Consider the following 20,686-nt stretch of genomic DNA (forward strand, 5'->3'; position numbering starts at 1 on the left):
AAAAAAAGTAGGCCTATTACAAGGGGTTGCCAAGCCCCTGACTGGAAAGACATTTTTTTCCATACTGGCAGAGAGTGCTGGAACAAAGAAACCAGTCCCTGCCCCAGTACACAGAAGAGACCTGGTCAAACCAGTCAATCATGTGACCACCTGCTGGCCAACTCAGGGAGTTTTAAATTGGCCACAGAGAATTTGAAAACAGAAAGCTCCTGACTCCTGGATTGAGAACATCTCTCTCCTGTCTGCTTCCATTTCTTTCTTCTTTAAAAAGGGAGGTAGAGAGAAAATAGGGAATTATAGACCAGTCAGCCTGATGTCGGTAGTGGGGAAAATTCTAGAGTCCATTATCAAAGATTTTATAGCAGAGCACTTGGACAACAGTGGTCGAATTGGAAAGAGTCAGCATGGATTTGTGAAAGGGAAATCATGCTTGAAAAATCTACTAGGATTCTTTGAGGATGTAACTAGTAGAGTTGATGAAGGATAGCCAGTGGATGTGGTTTATTTGTAAAGAACATTTAAGCTATGAAGAGAGGTTGGATAGGCTTGGGTTGTTTTCGCTGGAGCAGAGAAGACAGAAGGGTGACCTGATCGAGGTGTACAAGATTATGAGGGGCATGGACAGGATGGATAGGGAGCAGCTGTTCCCCTTAGTTGAAGGGTCAGTTATGAGGGGTCACAAGTTTAAGGTGAGGGGCGGGAGGTATAAGGGGAACATGAGGAAGAACTTTTTTACCCAGAGGGTAGTGACGGTCTGGAATGCCCTGCTTGGGAGGGTGGTAGATGCAGGTTGCCTCACATCCTTTAAAAAGTACCTGGATGAGCACTTGGCACGTTATAACATTCAAGGCTATGGGCCAAGTGCTGGCAAATGGGATTAGGTAGACAGGTCAGGTGTTTTAATGCATCGGTGCAGACTCGATGGGCCGAAGGGCCTCTTCTGCACTGTATTATTCTGTGATTCTGTGACTTCCAGAAGTCACTTTCGGCAAAGTCACACATAAGAGATTAGTGTGTAAAATTAAAGCGCATGGGATTGGAGGTAGTGTAATGCGATGGATAGAAAATTGATTGGCAGACAGGAAACAAAGAGTAGGAATAAACAGGTCTTTTTCCGAATGGCAGGCAGTGACTAGTGGGGTACTGCAGGGATCGGTGATAGGACCCCAGCTATTCACAATATATATTAATGATTTAGATGAGGGAACTAAATGTAATATCTCCAAATTTGCAGATGACACAAAACTGGGTGGGAGGGTGAGTTGTGAGGAGGATGCAGAGAGACTTCAGGGTGATTTGGACATGTTGAGTGAGTGGGCAAATGCCTGGCAGATGCAGTATAATGTGGATTATATGAGAGGTTATCCACTTTGGTAGCAAAAACAGGAAGGCAGATTGTTATCTGAACGGCTATAAACTGAGAGACCTGGGTGTTCTCATATACAAGTCACTGAAGGTAAGCATTCAGGTCCAACAGGCGGTAAAAAAGGCAAATGGTATGTTGGCCTTCATAGCGAGAGGATTCGAGTACAGGGGCAGGGATATCTTGCTGCAATTATACAGGGCCTTGGTGAGGCCACACCTGGAATATTGTGTGCAGTTTTGGTGTCCTTATCTGAGGAAGGATGTTCTTACTATAGAGGGAGTGCAGTGAAGGTTTACAAGACTGATTCCTGGGATGGTGGGACTGATGTATGAGGAGCGATTGAGTCGGTTAGGATTATATTCGCTGGAGTTCAGAAGAATGAGGGGGGATCTCATAGAACCTATAAAACTCTAACAGGACTTGACAGGGTAGATACAGGAAGGATGTTCCCGATGGTGGGGGAGTCCAGAACCAGGGGTCATAGTCTAAGGATACAGGTTAAACCTTTCAGGACTGAGATGAGGAGCAATTACTTCACCCAGAGAGTGGTGAGCCTGTGGAATTCGCTACCACAGAAAGCAGTTGAGGCCAAAACATTGTATGTTTTCAAGAAGGAGTTAGATATAGCTCTTGGGGCAAAAGGGATCAAAGAATATGGGGGGAAAGCGGGAACAGGTTACTGAGTTGGATGATCAGCCATGATCATAATGAATGGCGGAGCAGGCTCGAAGGGCTGAATTGGCCTCCTCCTGCTCCTATTTTCTATGTTTCTATGTTTCTCATGGAACTGAAAACCACTGAAGACACATGAACCCCAAGAGAGAGAAAAGTCTCCTGCAGTGAAAAAGATTTAAGAAGAACACTGGGCCCCAATGAAAAGCAAGAACATGTCTTCAATCAAGGACTCTACAGCGAGCTCGAAGCACAGTAACAAAAACCCCTCTTCAGAGATTGCCTCAAACCTCTCCACGATTTTCCTTCTGCTCTCTTCTGTCTCTATTTGCATGTGCATATCGCGTATGCATGCACGACGTGTATCCGTAGGCATTAACCAAATTAGAGTTTAAATTTTAATAAATTTCACTTTTCTTCTTCAAACCTAAGAAAGCCTGTTTGTGCTCATTTTTTGCCTTATAATTAGAAAGCGGTGAACAAGGATTCACCAAAGGGGAGTTCAAAACACAGTGTTTAAAAATCAAACTCAGTTACAATAAGACCAGGTGAAGGCTAAAAGGGACCCCTAGACACCTTTCTCACCTAGTTGCAACACACAACCTCTAGCCTTATCTCTGCTGACACTCTCTTAGGTTTGTACGCTCTGTCCCTTCTTGCCACACTCAGATTATTGCTACCTTGCTTTCTTGCCTCGTCCTCTCCTTATAGGGAAGCATAGAATCACTGACAGCAACTTCTGGATTTCCGCATTATTCTGTGTATGTAAGGATTCCAGAAGTTGCTTGTTCTGAAGAAGGGTCACTGACCTGAAACGTTAACTCTGCTTCTCTTTCCACAGATGCTGCCAGACCTGCTGAGTGGTTCCAGCATTTCTTGTTTTTGTTCCAGAAGTTGCTGTCAGTTTCAGTGGAGTAATGATACTCAACGCTGACAGTTTCACTGCCATTACTACTGTCAAATCCAGGCCATTAAGACCGGTGCACTCCTTTACTCTGATTGAGTCCTCTTTGATCAGCATTTGTAAAAGAGAGCAGGGTACAGCCCAATACTAAAGCCATTGTCTTTCTGACGGCACTGTAACCCATTAGAAATAATAATTGTCTCATTCTGAAATGCAATCAGAAGAGTTGAATTGAGCTCCAGAATTTGGTTTTCTAAAATTTCCTGGGTTTCCAAATTTTAAGACTTGAACGGAACAAACTAATTCATCTCAGGAGATCGGAGCCTCAGTGAAAGATTCTTAAAATGTATTCCAATCTTCCATATTGCACGCAGCAATGATGAACTTACTTTACTAAAATCAGCACTGTTAGGGGGAAAAAATGTTCCTTTTAAAGAAAGCCGATTTTGAAGGAAGATGGCAGTCTTCGTAATTTTGAAGATTGTCACAAAAAATTGCAGCTCAGTGCAATTGGAGGCATAACACAGCGGTGTCACTAACTGTGAGGTAACACGTTTCAACAGATCACTGAGAAATCTGCACAAAAAACACATTTCTATAGTTCACAACATGCTATTCCAAGAGCTAGATTTGCTCAAGCCCCCTCCAAAAATTACCATCGGAACTGCTGGGCTCAAGTCAGCTGAATGTTCTATCCATTAGTCATAGAGTCAATATGACACATCAAGTCCAGGCTGGCTCTCTGTACATCAATCCAGTCAGTCTCATTCCCCTGTTCTAACCATGTCTGCTTGGCTGCTAATTAATCTAATTTGCCTCTGTTGTTTTTCTTCTCTATATCTTTTTCATTAAAATATGTGACTTTGCTGCATTGATTAGGTGTTTATACATTTGCTCACTAATTGCCTATTAATGCTTTTCCCTTTTTTTAAAAAAAAGGCATCTAAATAAAGCCATAGGTATATAATGGCAAACGTTACCGTTCTGGACACTTATTAGATCAATTTTATCCAGGATATGCATTTAGTTAAAACAAAAACTTTCACTTGGCCATATATTCGAATTTGATTCCCTGCTGCTGGGTAGAGTACTGAAGATCAGAGATGATTCATAAAACACACTTTTTAGATTTGTGAAAATAATTTAATGTATATTGCCAGTGTTAAATATGAAACAGAATAAGGGATCTTCAGCTCAACATGTTATTTAACATACACACAGCATTTAGTACAAAATTTAGACAAAAGCAAATGGGAGATTTCTGATCTGATGAATGTCATCGACCTGAAACGTGGCCGGCATTTTACATCAGGGTTGAGGCCCAGCCCAATGGCCAGAAAGTCGAGGGCGAGCCCGCCTCCACCGGGCCTGGAAGCCCAAGTCCATAATTGGCCTCAGGCGGGACTTCCACCCCTGAGGCAGGAAGTCCCACCTCCAAGAGCTGCTGGCCAATCAGAAGGCTGGCAGCTCCTCAGTACCAACAGCGTCACTGGGTGTTGTGGCCACTGCTGGGACTGCACCCAGCGAGAGGAGCTGCAATGGGGAAGGCTCTGGAATTGAGGTGTGTATGGGGCCTCGACAGGGCCCAGCCGATTGTCCCCACTGAGGCAGTGGGATGGATACCCGCTGCGGGTAAAATGTCAGCAGTGGCAGGAAGAAGCCCTTAATGGCAATTAATTGGCCACAAATGGGCTCTGGGGCAGGCGGGCCATTTGTCACCTACCCTGCTGCTCAAAAAATTGCAGCAGAGCGAGAAGGCGACAGGAATGGCACCCCCTCCCCCTGCCCGCAGAGTGTAATATTCCAGCTGTTAACTCTGCCTCTCTCTCCACTGATGTTGCCTGACCTGCTGAGTATCTCCAGCATTTTCTGTTTTTATTTAGGAAATTTCTGTGATACACAGAAATTTTTAATTTTAATAGGTTACAACAATAAACATAAGTTCATATTGAGAGTTTTGTTTGCAAAGACAGAAAACTTCAGTAAGGATTTGGATTATATCAAATCGTAATAGCTTTTACATAAGAGTTCAAGGCAAAATGATTCAATGTTAAGACAACAGGAACCATACTTACTGTCAGAATGTTTGTCAGCTGACCGTAAAAGAGGCCGAACATCCCTCCAAACATCACTATGCCCATGAAGGTAGATATCCTTAACAAGGCCAACTCATGCCGAAACACAAACAGTTCCTTTTGGGAAGGAAAAAATAATTACAGCTTAACTCTCACTATTAAGGATATGGCTTTGAAAGATGATCATTATAATAAGATTCAATGGAGATGTCAGTTTCATTTGATTACAATATCTAATAGAGTTTTAAGAGACTAAATCTTTCTGAAATACGTTACTCAGAACAAAGAACATAAAACAAGTCATGAAAATCCCTTCGGTGACCAAAATTAAAATCAATTTCTTAACTCACATCAGCATGCAATTTGGTTTTGCTTTTAATGAAAAGATATCACTTTTATTGAGTTCAAATTAATGCAGTTTCAGTTCATGTTCTGCAAACTATGCACCTTTAAAACCTTGTAAATTTTACCCAGTCTTGTTGGTTTTAAAAATTATTCTTTTATATATGGTCCTGTCCTACATAATGAGGATCAATGTACTAAAAAAAAACATTTCTGCATATTCAATCCAAAGCATACAGAGACAGAAAATTCTTTTGCAACAGAGCTCATAATGAATTATTATAAGATGTAAAATTTCCGAATACATTGAACACAGAGCATTATTGATGAGTGAAAATATTGCCTTTGTGTGTGGAGGGAGGAAAGTGGTTTATCCTGATCATTATGACTCACTATCACACTGGGCAATGAATTATTCACTGAGGCATCAGGGATAAAGACCAACAAGGTTTCAATCAAAATAATTCTCCATTCTTCTCCCTTTCTCCTTTCCTTTTTCCACCCTTCCATCAGTTCCGCACCCACCTGCCTCCCAATACATAGTAACACTGTAATATAGGAACATAGGAACAGGAGTTGGCCATTCAGCCCATCGAGCCTGTTCCACCATTCAATACAATTATGGCTAATCATCCACTTCAATGCCTTTTTCCCATACTATCCTCATATCCCCTTATGTCATAGGTATTTAGAAATCTGTCAATTTCTGCTTTAAACATATTCAATGACTGAGCTTCCACAGCCCTCTGGGGTAGAGAATTCCAAAGATTCACAACCCACTGAGTAAAGAAATTTCTCCTCATCTCTGTCTAAAGTGGCTTCCTCCTTATTATGAAATTGTGTCCCTAATGAAAGGTCACAGACCTGAAACGTTAACTTTGCTTCTCTCTCCACAGATGCTGCTAGACCTGCTGAGTTTTTCCAGCGCTTTTTGTTTTTGTTTCAGATTTCCAGCATCTGAAGTATTTTGCTTTTATAAAATTGTGTCCCCTGGTTCCAGACTCCCCAACCAGGGAAAACATCTTAGCTGCATCTGCCCTGTCTATCCCTTTAAGTATTTTGTAGGCTTTAATGAGATCACCTTGCATTCTTCGAAACGCTAAAGAATTCAGGCCCAGTTTCCCCCACTCTCTCTTCACAGGACAGTCCCGCCATCCTGAGAACAAGTCTGGTGAACCTTCGTTGCACTCCCTCTATGGCAATAATATCCTTCCTAAGGTAAGGGGACCAAAATTGTACAGAGTACTCCAGGTGCAGTCTAACCAAGGTTCTATACAATTGAAGCAAGACTTCACTACTCCTGTACTCAAATCCTCTTGCGATAAAGGTTAACATACCATTAACCTTCCTAATTGCTTTTTGCACCTGCATGTTAGCTTTCAGTGACTTATTGACAAGGACACCCAGGTCCCTTTGTACATCTACACTTTCTAATCTCTTACCATTTAAGAAATACTCTGCACATCTATTCCTCCTACCAAAGTGGATAACCTCACATTTGTCCACATTATATTCCATCTGCCGTGTTCTTGCCCACTCACTAAGTCTGTACAAATCCCTTGAAGCTGCTTTGCACCTTTCTCACAACACACATTCCCACCTAGTTTTGTGTCATCCGCCATCTTGGAAGTATAACCCCACAAGCAAATCATTGATATATATTGTGAACAGCTAGGGCCTAAGTACAGATGTTGGCGCTACCCCACTACTGACTGCCTGCGAACGCAAGAATGACTTGTTTATTTCTACTCTGTTTTCTGCCTGTTAACCAATCCTGAATCCATGCCAGTATATTACCTCCTTTCCCATGTGCTTTAATTTGCTAACCAATCTCCTGTGGGGGACTTTATTAAAAAACCTTCTGAAAATCCAAGTATACTACATCCACCGATTCCCCTTTAACAATTCTGTTAGTAATATCCTCAAAAAACTCCAACAGGTTCATCAAACATGATTTCCCATTCATAAATCCATGTTAACTATGCCCAATCCCACCATTATTTTCTAAGTTTCCGTTTATCACATCCTTTAGAATAGATTCTAGCATTTTCCCTACGACTGATGTAAGGTTAACAGGTCTGTAGTTCCTAGTTTTCTCTCTCCCTCTCTTCTTAAATGAGATGGGGTGACACTTGCTACTTTTCAATCTGCAGGAACCGTTCCAGAATTTATAGAATTTTGGAAGATGATCACAAATGCATCTACTATCTCCAAAGCTACCTCTTTCAACACTCTGGGATGTAGAATATCAGGTCCCAGGGATTTAATAGCCTTCAGCCCCATTAACTTCTCCAATACAACCTTCTTACTAATACTATTCCTTCAATTCCTCATTCTCCCTAGTCCCTTGGATCTCTCATTCTGGGAGATTCCTAGTGTCTTCCTCAGTGAAGACAGACACAAAGGAATCATTTAGCGTCTCTGCCATTTCTCTATCCCCCATTATAAATTCTCCTGATTCTGCCTGTAATGGATCCACATTTGTCTTAGCCAAATGTTTCCTTTTTATGTACCTATAAAAGCTTTTACCATCCGTTTTTATGTTTTTTATTAGTTACATTCATATTGTCAGGCAAGCACCTCCACCCCCTGCACCTGCCAAGAATGGGGAAAATTAATTTCACCACATGAACATTGATTTTGGGCTGTTGTTGGTGAAGAAAGAACTTGGTTGAACAAACAACTGGAGACTTTGGCTGGAGAGAGAGACATTAACATATCAACAGACAGTACTTCAAAGGACAAAGGGGCTATTCCCTGCTCCAATTTAATCCACAATGGACTTTTGATTACCAGACGTCAGAACATAGAACATAGAAACATTACAGCGCAGTACAGGCCCTTCGGCCCTCGATGTTGCGCCAACCTGTGAAACCATCTGACCTACACTATTCCATTTTCATCCATATGTCTATCCAATGACCACTTAAATGCCCTTAAAGTTGGCGAGTCCACTACTGTTGCAGGCAGGGCGTTCCACGCCCCGACTACTCTCTGAGTAAAGAAACTACCTCTGACATCTGTCCTATATCTTTCACCCCTCAACTTAAAGCTATGTCCCCTCGTGTTTGTCATCACCATCCGGGGAAATAGACTCTCACTATCCACCCTATCTAACCCACTGATTATCTTATATGTCTCTATTAAGTCACCTCTCCTCCTCCTTCTCTCTAACGAAAACAACCTCAAGTCCCTCAGCCTTTCCTCGTAAGACCTTCCCTCCATACCAGGCAACATCCTAGTAAATCTCCTCTGCACCCTTTCCAAAGCTTCCACATCCTTCCTATAATGCGGTGACCAGAACTGCACGCAATACTCCAGGTGCGGCCGCACCAGAGTTTTGTACAGCTGCAGCATGAGCTCGTGGCTCCGAAACTCGATCCCCCTACTAATAAAAGCTAACACACCATATGCCTTCTTAACAGCCCTATTAACCTGGGTGGCAACTTTCAGGGATTTATGTACCTGGACACCAAGATCTCTCTGCTCATCTACACTACCAAGAATCTACCCATTAGCCCAGTACTCTGCATTCCTGTTACTCCTTCCAAAGTGAATCACCTCACACTTTTCCGCATTAAACTCCATTTGCCATCTCTCAGCCCAGCTCTGCAGCCTATCTATGTCCCTCTGTAACCTACAACATCCTTCGGCACTATCCACAACTCCACCGACCTTCGTGTCATCCGCAAATTTACTAACCTACCCTTCTACACTCTCATCCAGGTCATTTATAAAAATGACAAACAGCAGTGGCCCCAAAACAGATCCTTGCGGTACACCACTAGTAACTAAACTCCAGGATGAACATTTGCCATCAACCACCACCCTCTGTCTTCTTTCAGCTAGCCAATTTCCGATCCAAAGCTCTAAATCACCTTCAATCCCATACTTCCGTATTTTCTGCAATAGCCTACCGTGGGGAACCTTATCAAACGCCTTACTGAAATCCATATGCACCACATCCACGGCTTTACCCTCATCCACCTGTTTGGTCACCTTCTCGAAAAACTCAATAAGGTTTGTGAGGCACGACCTACCCTTCACAAAACCGTGCTGACTATCGCTAATGAACTTATTCTTTTCAAGATGATTATAAATCCTATCTCTTATAACCTTTTCCAACATTTTACCCACAACCGAAGTAAGGCTCACAGGTCTATAATTACCAGGGCTGTCTCTACTCCCCTTCTTGAACAAGGGGACAACATTTGCTATCCTCCAGTCTTCCGGCACTATTCCTGTCGACAATGACGACATAAAGATCAAGGACAAAGGCTCTGCAATCTCCTCCCCGGCTTCCCAGAGAATCCTAGGGTAAATCCCATCTGGCCCAGGGGACTTATCTATTTTCACACTTTCCAAAATTGCTAACACCTCCTCCTTGTGAACCTCAATCCCATCTAGCCTAGTAGTCTGTATCTCAGTATTCTCCTCGACAACATTTTCTTTCTCTACTGTAAATACTGACGAAAAATATTCATTTAACGCTTCCCCTATCTCCTCTGATTCCACACACAACTTCCCACTACTATCCTTGATTGGCCCTAATCTAATTCTAGTCATTCTTTTATTCCTGATATACCTATAGAAAGCCTTAGGGTTTTCCCTGATCCTATCCGCCAATGACTTCTCGTGTCCTCTCCTCGCTCTTCTTAGCTCTCCCTTTAGATCTTTCCTGGCTAGTTTGTAACTCTCAAGCACCCTAACTGAGCCTTCACGTCTCATCCTAACATAAGCCTTCTTCTTCCTCTTGACAAGCGCTTCAACTTCTTTAGTAAACCACGGCTCCCTCGCTCGACAACTTCCTCCCTGCCTGACAGGTACATACTTATCAAGGACACGCAGTAGCTGCTCCTTGAATAAGCTCCACATTTCTATTGTGCCCATCCCCTGTAGTTTCCTTCCCCATCCTACGCATCCTAAATCTTGCCTAATCGCATCATAATTTCCTTTCCCCCAGCTATAATTCTTGCCCTGCGGTATATACCTGTCCCTGCCCATTGCTAAGGTAAACCTAACCGAATTGTGATCACTATCACCAAAGTGCTCACCTACATCTAAATCTAACACCTGGCCGGGTTCATTACCCAGTACCAAATCCAATGTGGCATCGCCCCTGGTTGGCCTGTCTACATACTGTGTCAGAAAACCCTCCTGCACACACTGGACAAAAACTGACCCATCTAAAGCACTAGCAAATCTCCCCCCCAGGATATTGGTACCCCTCTGGTTCACGTGAAGACCATCCTGTTTGTAGAGGTCCCACCTACCCCAGTAAGAGCCCCAATTATCCAGGAAACCAAAACCCTCCCTGCTACACCATCCCTGCAGCCACGTGTTCAACTCCTCTCTCTCCCTATTCCTCGCTTCGCTAGCACGTGGCACGGGCAACAACCCAGAGATAACAACTCTGTTTGTTCTCGCTCTAAGCTTCCACCCTAGCTCCCTAAATTTCTGCCTTAAATCCCCATCTCTCTTCCTACCTATGTTGTTGGTGCCTATGTGGACCACGACTTGGGGCTGCTTCCCCCCCCCCCACTTAAGGATCCCAAAAACACGATCCGAGACATCACGAACCCTGGCACCTGGGAGGCAACACACCAACTGTGAGTCTCTCTCGTTTCCACAGAACCTCCTATCTGTTCCCCTAACTATGGAGTCTCCAATGACTAATGCTCTGCTCCTCTTCCCCCTTCCCTTCTGAGCAACAGGGATAGACTGTGTGCCAGAGACCTGTACCCCATTGCTTACCCCTGGTAAGCCGTCCCCCGCAACAATATCCAAAACGGTATACCTGTTGTTGAGGGAAACGGCCACGTTGAAGGTGGAAAGGCTAGCATTCCAGATTAACTGCTAAAATGGCAGAATACGCAGACGTGGTCAGACCGGTTTGGGTCACATGGCTAACTGTCTGTTGGAGTTTTGTGAATTTGAATTTCCAACAAAGTACTTGAAATCAGGAAGCTGTTTGCTCCAGGACTGAGAACACCTCCCTCTTGTCTGTTCTCAGCTCGCTCTCAACAGTTTAGGAAACCATTGAAGACACATCAACTCAAAGAGAGAAACGTCTCCGACGTGAGCAAGGTTTACGAAGAATACTGGGCCCCAACGAAAAGCAAGACAACCTACAATCAAGGACCCTACAGCGAGCTCGAAGACCAGTATAAAAACCCTCTTCAGAGATTGCCTCAAACCTCTTCATTTTATTTTTCTTCTCTTTTCTGTCTCTATTTGCATGTGCATATCACATATGCATTCTAGCATGGGGTGCTTCGTACATTCATAGGCGTTAACTGAATTAGAGTTTAAGTAAATTTAATAAATTTCACTTTTCTTTAAACCTAAGAAAGCCTGTTTCTGCTCATTTCTTTGTCTTATAATTGGAAAGCGGTGAACAAAATTCACAAAGGGGGAGCTCAAAACAGTGTGTGTTTAAAAATTAAACCTTGTTACATAAGACCAGGTGAAGGCTAAAAGGGATCCCTCGATACCTTTCTCACCTGGTCGTAACAGAAATTTGGGTGCTGGCGCCCGGAATTTTACCCACAGACAAATGTCAGAAATTGGAAGTTGGAAGCCAAATTGTTCCCAATCAAAAAAAATGGCAAGATTATTACAGGTTTTCTTGTGGTTGTGTGTGCTTGAATACTAACATGTCTGCAGCTGAAGCGAGGAGCTCTCCAAGCCAGGGTGAAGTAACTTGGGATAAGTTAAAAGTACTGTCTATGGAGGAGTTGAGGAAAATGGTTAGCAGTGTGGGATCACTGTACGTGGCAAGGCTAGGAAATCCAAACTCCAAAGGCTAGTAGTCAACCATTTTTCCCTTGAATCTGAAGTTGCAGAAGCAATGTTAGAAACAGAGTATTGTTAGCAAAGATACAATTGGAACAGAGGAAACTTGAATTCGAAGATAGGGAAAGAGAAAGAGAGAGAGAGGCAGGAGAAGGAGAAAGAGAGAGCCTTCCAGAAGGAATGGGAAGAGAAAGAGAGTTCTGATGAAGGGTCACTGACCTGAAACGTTAACTCTGCTTCTCTCTCCACAGATGCTGCCAGACCTGCTGCGTATTTTACAGCATTTCTTGTTTTTATTTCAGATTTCCAGCATCCACAGTATTTTGCTTTTATATAAGAGAAAGAGAGCCTTCCAAAAGGAACATGAAGAAAATGAAAGACAGGAGAAGGACTGAGAGAGAGGAGAGAGAGAGAGAAAGAATATTCCAGAAAGATACCGAACAGGGAGAGCTGAAGCACCTTGAGTTAACTAGGGGGTGACAGAGTAACCCCAGTTAGAGGCCTGCTACCTGACACGAACACGACAGGACCTGACAACGTGTCGGGGTCAGGTCCATCTTCCGGGGCCGGCTTTTGGGCTCGGGTCGGGTCGGGTCGGGCCTAGTCCAGATCGAGTCAGGTCGGGTCGGGCCGGACACACACGGTAAGTGCTCTGCTGGTAAGCATTAAAAATAAAAAAAACTTACCTGAGCTGGGAGTTCGGGACAAAACTGAGTCTGCGCAGTGAGCGAGTGATGTCACTATGACATCTCACACATGCGCTGCAGCTTCTTGTAGGTTCGATGTCAGGAAGGTAAGGTGATGGTCGGATCGGGCCAAGTAATGGCAGGTTCGGGTCGGGTCGGGCTCAGGGAAAAATCGGAGGGACTCGGGCCGGGTCGGGCTCGGGTCCACTGTGGTTCTTTTTCCGGACCTAAAGCAGTCCTCTAACCCCAGTGAAAACATGGCCAATATGGAGGAGCAGAATTCAGGGCTGGGTACAAAATTGCTAAAACTCGCTCATTTAATTCCAAAATTCAATGAGGAAGATGTGGACGCGGTTTTTTGTGTCTTTCAAGAAACTGACAAGGCAGCTAAAATGGCCAGCTGAGACCTGGTCTCTCTTATTGCAAAGCAAACTTACTGGAAAAGCCCGTGAGGTTTATTCCTTGTTGCCAGATGAGAGTTCATCAAATTATGAACTGACCAAAAATGCTATCCTCGGGGCATATGAATTAGTACCCGAAGCCTATCGCCAAAAGTTTAGAACCTTCAAAAAGCAAGCTAATCAAACTTATCTGGAGTTTGAAAGAAATAAGAAGCTGGCTTTTGCCCAGTGGCTGAGGGTTTTAAAAATACAGCTCAGCTATGAACCTCTCAGAGAAGTAATTCTGTTAAAGGAATTGAAAAACACTCTCCCATTCTTAATAAACACACATGTCGAGGAACAGTGGGTACAGGAGCCCGGCAAGCAGCCGTTCTGGCCAATGAGTTTGCTTTAATTTATAAGTCGGTTTCCCAGGGGAGAACCTTTCCCAATCACCCCCACAAATCCGAACAGGGCAAAGGGTTGGAAGGTGATAGGAGTCCAGGCAGTCCGGGGAGAGAAAGGCAATCGATTGGGAAAGGGGGAGATGCAGTGAGACCTGGGTGTCCTTGTGCACCAGTTGCTGAAAGTAAGCATGCAGGTGTAGCAGGCAGTTAAGAAGGCAAATGGTATGTTGGCCTTTATAGCGAGAGGATTCGAGTACAGGAGCAAGGATGTCTTGCTGCAATTATACAAGGCCTTGGTGAGACCACATCTGGTGTATCGTGTGCAGTTTTGGTCTCCTTATCTGAGGAAGGATGTTCTTGATATGGAAGGAGTGCAGCGAAGGTTCACCAGACTGATTCCTGGGATGGCAGGACTGACGTATGAAGAGCGATTGGGTCAATTAGGCTTGTATTCACCAGAGTTTATTTATTTTATTTTATTTAGAGATACAGCACTGAAACAGGCCCTTCGGCCCACCGAGTCTGTGCCGACCATCAACCACCCACTTACACTAATCCTACACGAATTCCATATTCCTACCACATCCCCACCTGTCCCTATATTTTCCTACCACCTACCTATACTAGGGGCAATTTATAATGGCCAACTTACCTATCAACCTGCAAGTCTTTGGCATGTGAGAGGAAACCGGAGCACCCGGAGAAAACCCACGCAGACACAGGGAGAACTTGCAAACTCCACACAGGCAGCACCCAGAATTGAACCCGGGTCGCTGGAGCTGTGAGGCTGCGGTGCTAACCACTGCGCCGCCCCACAGTAAGTTTAGAAGAGTGAGAGGGGATCTCATAGAAACCTACAAAATTCTAACAGGACTGGACAGACTAGATGCAGGAAGGATGTTCCTGATGATGGGGGAGTCCAGGACTTGGGGTCACAGTCTAAGGATAAGGGGTAAGCCATTTAGGACTGAGATGAGGAGAGATTTCTTCACCCAGAGAGTGGTGAACCTGTGGAATTCTCTACCACGGAAAGCAGTTGAGGCCAAATCATTAAATATATTCAAGGAAGAGTTAAATACAGTTCTTAGGGCGAATGGAATCAAGGGATATCGGGACAAAGTGGGAACAGGTTACTGAGTTGGATGATCAGCCATGATCGAATTGAATGGCGGAGCAGGCTCGAAGGGCCGAATGGCCTACTCCTGCTCCTATTTTTCTATGTTTTCTATGTTTCCTCCAGCCTGTGAGCAAGATTGAGACCCTGTGTGCTACCATTGTAATAAGACAGGGCATTTAAAAGCTGACTGTTGGAAACTAAAGGGAAAACTGGTCGGGGTAATCAGGACACACCATCTCAGTCAAGATGGGACTCTGATGGAAAATACAGAACAAGCTGTGGCTTTAACTGCAGTAAGAGTGTCACCCAGGAAGCTTAGTATAGCCAGTGCAGGAAAAGTTAATAGGATTCCTGAAGGTAATCAGGGTTTTGTGTCTGAAGGGAGAGTAACCCCATACCCCTCGAGTGGGGCAAGCAAATCCATAGTAATTCTCAGGGACACAAGGGCCACCAGATCCCTTTTACTGGGAGAAGGCCTGACTTTTCCCCCAGAAAGTGCAGTGAACACCAGAATGGTGGTGAATGGTACTGGAGGGCAGTGTATGCCTGTACCTTTACACCAGCTGCACCTGGAATGTGAACTAGTTTCAGGACCGGTGACCGTAGGGATTGTCCCTAGTTTGCCTGTGGACGGAGTTGACCTGCTCCTAGGTAACGATGTGGCCGGGGTGAAGATGGCAGCCCCCCCAGCAGTGAAAGAAAGACCACAGGAGATCAGAGAGACAGGGCAGTGGTAGGAGATGGACCCCTGCAGAGTCACTGAATGTGTACTGGTTCAAGCCATGATAAAACCTGCTCCTCCAGAGGAGACTGCATTGGCACTGCAGGCAATTGACCACGAGGTCTGTCTGTCTGAGACTGTCTTTGGAAAGTTAGGAGACCCAGGGAGTGAATTAAATGGATTTTCCCTAGCTGAGGCTCAGCGAGCCGACCCAGTATTGCGAGAGTCAGCACAGGCTGCCCAGTCTGAAAGTGAAGTAGAGGGGATCCCTGACTGCTACTATTTAAAGAATGAGGTACTGATGAGGAAATGGAGTTCTCCTCACAGACCTGGGAGCAAGGAGTGGGCAGTAGTTCACCAGTTAGTGGTGCTCCAGAGATACCGGGGAGAAATATTAAGAAGGGCCCACAAGACTACAGTAGCTGTACATGCCGGTATATGAAAGTCCAAAGCCCGCATAAGACAGCAGTTTGACTGGCCAAAACTCCACAAAGATGTGGTGGAGTACTGCAGGAGTTGCCACATGTGCCATGTTGAGGGGAAACCCCATCCTACAGTGAAACCTGTACTGGTGTTAGGAGGACCCTCCGCAGAGGGCTAGTGAACTATAAGGGACGCCCACCAAGAACAAAAGGGGATAGGCAGGCACACGGTTGGCAAATGTTTAGAAAGAGAGGGGAAAAAGTGACCAAGAGGGCAGGTTAAAGGAAGTCTGGGAGGAAACCCGGATGAAAGCCCTTACTGCTAGACCCCACATTCTCCTATGTAAATGCTGACACTAGAAGCACCCCACCAGAGTTACAAACAGCATTTACAGGAACCTGTAGAGACAAAGAGAGACCTCTAGGGGGCACAGAAACCGTGAGGGTGATGCCTCACCTAGTCAAAGTGTCACAGGAGAGTGCAATCAAGTCTGCACAAGTACCTGCTGGTGGGAGTGTCCCAGAGAGCAAAGGGGAGAGCAACAAAGAATCCTCCCCCACAGTCAAAGGAAAAGGGAACCACCCATCCCCCGAAGTCAAAAGTCTTTGCATGACTCAGACAGTTCAGGTTAGATTCGCCCACTGCTAATTCTCCCGAGAAAAAAGAGGGGAAATTAAAGCAGCCCCGAAAAGACCATTTTTAGTAAGCTTTAAGATTGGTGAATGAATGGAAATGAATGAGAGAAATGCATGGCATTTCTTTCTGCATCTTATATTTCTCTCAAACCCTGTAATGAAATGCGCCTTTTTTTTCAAATCACATTTCATTCCCCTGGATGTGGAGATGTCAGGCAAGCCCCCTACCTGCTAAGGATGAGGAAAATTAATTTCACCACGTGAACATTGATTTTGGACTGTCGTTGGTGAAGAAAGAACTTGCTTTAAAAAACAATTGTAGACTTTGGCTGGGGAGAGAGACATTAGCATATCAACAGACAGTACTTCAAAGGACAATCTAATCCACAATGGATTATCAGACATTAAGGTGAAAAGGCTAGCGTTCCGGGTTAACTGCTAAAATGGCTGAATACACAAACAGACGTGGTCGGACCGGTTTGGGTCACATGACTGACTGTTGGAGTTTTTTGAATTAGAATTTCCGACAAGGAATTTGAAATCAGAAAGCTGTTTGCTCCTGGACTGAGAACACCTCTCTCTTGTCTGATCTCATCTCACTCTCACCAGCGCTGGAAACCATTGAAAACACATAAATAGAGAAAAGTCTCCTACATGAACAAGGTTTAAGAAGAATACTGGGCCCCAATGAAAAGACTTCCCACAATCAAGGACCCTACTGCGAGCTCGAAGCACAGTGAAAAAACCCTCTTCAGAGATTGTCTCAAACCTCTCCATTTTATTTTTCTTCTCTTTTCTGTCTTTATTTGCAAGTGCGTATTGCGTGTGCATGCTGGTATGGGGCGAGGCGTGTATCCATAGGCGTTAACCGAATTAGAGTTTAAGTAAGTTTAATAAATTTCACTTTTCTTCATTAAACCTAAGAAAGCCTGTTTATGCTCATTTCTTTGCCTTACAATTGAAAAGTGGTGAACAAGGATTCACCAAAGGGGGAGTTCAAAACACAGTGTTTAAAAATTAAATCCTGTTACAATAAGACCAATTGAAGGCTAAAAGGGACCCCTAGACACCTTTCTCACATGGTCGTAACAATATTCTATTCTCCCTTTCTTTATCAGTTTCTTGGCCCTCCTTTGTTGTATTCTAAAATCCTCCCAATTCTCAGGTTTACTACTACTTCTGGCAAATTTATAGGACTTTTTTAAAATCTTATACAATTCTTAACTTCCTTTATGAGCCACGGTCGACTGCCTTTTCTTTTGGGGTTTTTGTGCCTCGAAGAAAAGTATAGTAGCTGTAAACTATGTAATAATTCTTTGAAGACTATCAATTGCCTATGCACTGTCATACCTTTTACTGTATTTTCCCAATCCACCTCAGCTAATGTGCCCCTCATACCTTCATAATTTCCTTTGTTCAAATTTAACACCCTGGCTTCAGATTGAACTACTTCACTTGCAAACAAAGTAAATTTCTAGCATATTATGGTCACTCATCCCTAAGGGTTCTTTTCCAACAAGAATATTAATTAGCCCTTTCTCATTACATAATATTAGATCTTAAATTGCCTGGTCTCCAGTCGGTTCTTCACCATAGTACTCTTGAAAACCATCCCTATCATACTCCAGAAACTCATCCTCCAAAGCATTAGTGCTAATTAGGTTTACCCAGTTTATATGCAGATAGAATTCACCCATGATTACTGCATTACCCATGCTACATGCTTCTGTAATCTCTTGATTAATACCCTGCCCCACACTACCACGACTGATTGGTGGCCTATAAACAACTTCTACCAACTCCTCCAAGAAAATACAATGAGCTCATAACACTTAAATATAACTAGACCATTACAGTTCCTTCCAATTTATTTTTAGAAATCAAAAATAAAATTTTCTAAATCAGATTGCAAGTGGTTTCCCTCAAGTGGAGCAGTAGTTTACGAGGACAGAGAGATCAAGAGTGTTTTTTTTTAGGAGGGGTTGATGATAGCAGATTTGAAAGGAAGTGGGGGAAGTACCATTAATAGTATCAGCTTGCATGGGGCTAAGAAGGGTAGCTGCATAGTCAACAGTTTTGCGGCAATCGGGTCGACACAGCAGGAGGTGGGTCCCATGGACAAGTTGAGCTTGAAGGGGGCTTTAGGTGAGATTGGAGAGAAATTAGAGAAAGCCACAAATTCAGGGGTCGGGTAGGGTGCACTCTGTGGGAAGCTTGCATTTATGCATTCGGGGAAGGGAAAGATGTGCAAGGCCACTGAACAGACTGTAGTGTGGGGAAAAAAGATGTCCATGAGGGGTAAGAACAGAATCCATTTCATTAGAGTTGAGAAGCAAAAAAGGGTATGATCTATAGGCCTCCAAATACTGAGAGAGAGAGAGAGGAGTAAATCTGCTGGAAAGTCACAAGATGTGCAAGAACTATAGAGTGGTAATATTGGGGGACTTTAGTTACCCAAATATCGACCGGAATAATGTCATGAGTAAAGGGAAAGGAGGGGGAGGAATTTCTGAAAAGTGTTCAGGAGAACTAGGAAGGAGGCATTGCTGGATCTGGTACTGGCGAATGAGATGGGCCAAGTGGACCAAGTGTCTCTGAGGGAACATTTGGTTAAGAGCGTTCATAAGTTTAAATTAGCAATGCAGAAGAGCAAGGAACAATCTAACTTCGATGGGATGAGAGGGGATTTAGCCAGGGTAAAATGAAACCAAAGTTTGACGGGAAAAACTGTAATGGAGCAATGGGGGTGATCTGTAAGGAACAAATATTTCAGGTACAAGCTAAGTATATTCCAATGAGGGGGAAAGGCAGGGGAACCAAAGACAGGGCTCCTTGCATAACGAGGGAGATGGACAATATGATGAAACAAAATGGTGTATGAAGCATGTTAGGCGAATTCTTTAAGTGAGAACCAGGCCAAATACAATATGTCTGCACTGAGTGCTGCTGGAGGGCAAAGAGTGTGAAGAAGGGAGTGTGGTAAGTGAGTGGATTAAAACGGTTAATCTCTCTAAAGTCTAGTTTCTGTTTTTTTTTAATTCCTTCATGGGATGTGGACATTGCTGGCGAGGTCAGCATTTATTGCCCATCCCTAATTGCCCTTGAGAAGGTGGTGGTGAGCTGCCTTCTTGAACTGCTGCAGTCCATATGGAGTAGGTACACGAGAGCCAGTATTTTGAACCAGAGACAGTGAAGGAACATCAATATCGTTCCAAGTCAGGATGGTGTATGGTTTGGAGAGGAACTTGCAGCTGGTGATGTTCCCATGCATCTGCTGCTCTTGTCCTTCCAGGTGATAGAGGTCGTGGGTTTGGAACACGCTGTCTAAGGAGCCTTAGTGCATTGCTGCAGTGTATCTTGTAGATAGTAGCACTGTTCCCACTGTGCGTCAGTGGTGGAGGGAGTGAATGTTTGTGGAAAGGGTGCTTTGTCCTGGATGGTGTCGAGCTTCTTGAGTGTTGTTGGAGCTGCACCCATCCAGACAAGTGGAAACATAGAAAACACCCTGATGACCGGAAGGGCCGGCAGTTATTGCTGGGCAGCCTTTCAAGTCCCCAGCACACCCGCTTGCCACAGGTAAAGTCCCCACGGAGGCGGGTGAGGGCCCTTAAGTAGCTGTTAAGTGGGCACATAAGGGCCTTGATTGGCCTCGGTCAGGCAGGCCGTTTCCCACCCCCCCTGCACCCCCCCCCCACCCCCCACCGCTGTAAAGTTGGCCAGAGGCGGGAGTGGGACAGGAAGACCTCCCAGTGCTGCCCGCTCAATTTTACGCTGCCCCCATCCTCCCCCATGCCACCATCCAACCCGCTGGGGCGGCATAAAATTCAGCCCTAACAGTAAATCAGCACATAAAGCTAGAGGTTACAAAAATAATAAAAGGACAAAACTAAAGGCTCTGTCTCTGAATGCACATAGCATTCGAAACAGAATAGATGAACTGATAGCGTAAATAGAAATAAATAAGTACGATTTGATAGCCATTACAGAGACATGGCTGCAGAATGGCATTGATTAGGACCTGAATATTGAAGGGTACATGGCATTTGGGAAGGACAGAAGCTGGAAAAAGGTGTAGGGATGGCTCTTTTATTTAATACAGATATGAGCACAATAGAGAGGGATGACCTAAGTTCAGGAAACCGGGATGTAGAAGCAGTTTGGGT

At 44.3% G+C, this 20,686-nt stretch overlaps 1 protein-coding gene across 3 annotated transcripts in view; it reads right to left on the reverse strand.

Annotated features, from left to right (window-relative positions):
- zdhhc21 (zinc finger DHHC-type palmitoyltransferase 21) overlaps positions 1-20,686 on the reverse strand; it is a 229,079-nt gene that overhangs the window by 76,158 nt on the left and 132,235 nt on the right. For all 3 annotated transcript variants that reach the window (XM_068028975.1, XM_068028972.1, XM_068028974.1), the window contains one exon: positions 5,018-5,134. In XM_068028975.1, the coding sequence (XP_067885076.1) occupies positions 5,018-5,134 (117 nt within the window). The remainder of the gene's footprint in view (positions 1-5,017; positions 5,135-20,686) is intronic.

Source organism: Heterodontus francisci, chromosome 4 (assembly GCF_036365525.1).
Source record: "Heterodontus francisci isolate sHetFra1 chromosome 4, sHetFra1.hap1, whole genome shotgun sequence".
Taxonomy (NCBI): domain Eukaryota; kingdom Metazoa; phylum Chordata; class Chondrichthyes; order Heterodontiformes; family Heterodontidae; genus Heterodontus; species Heterodontus francisci.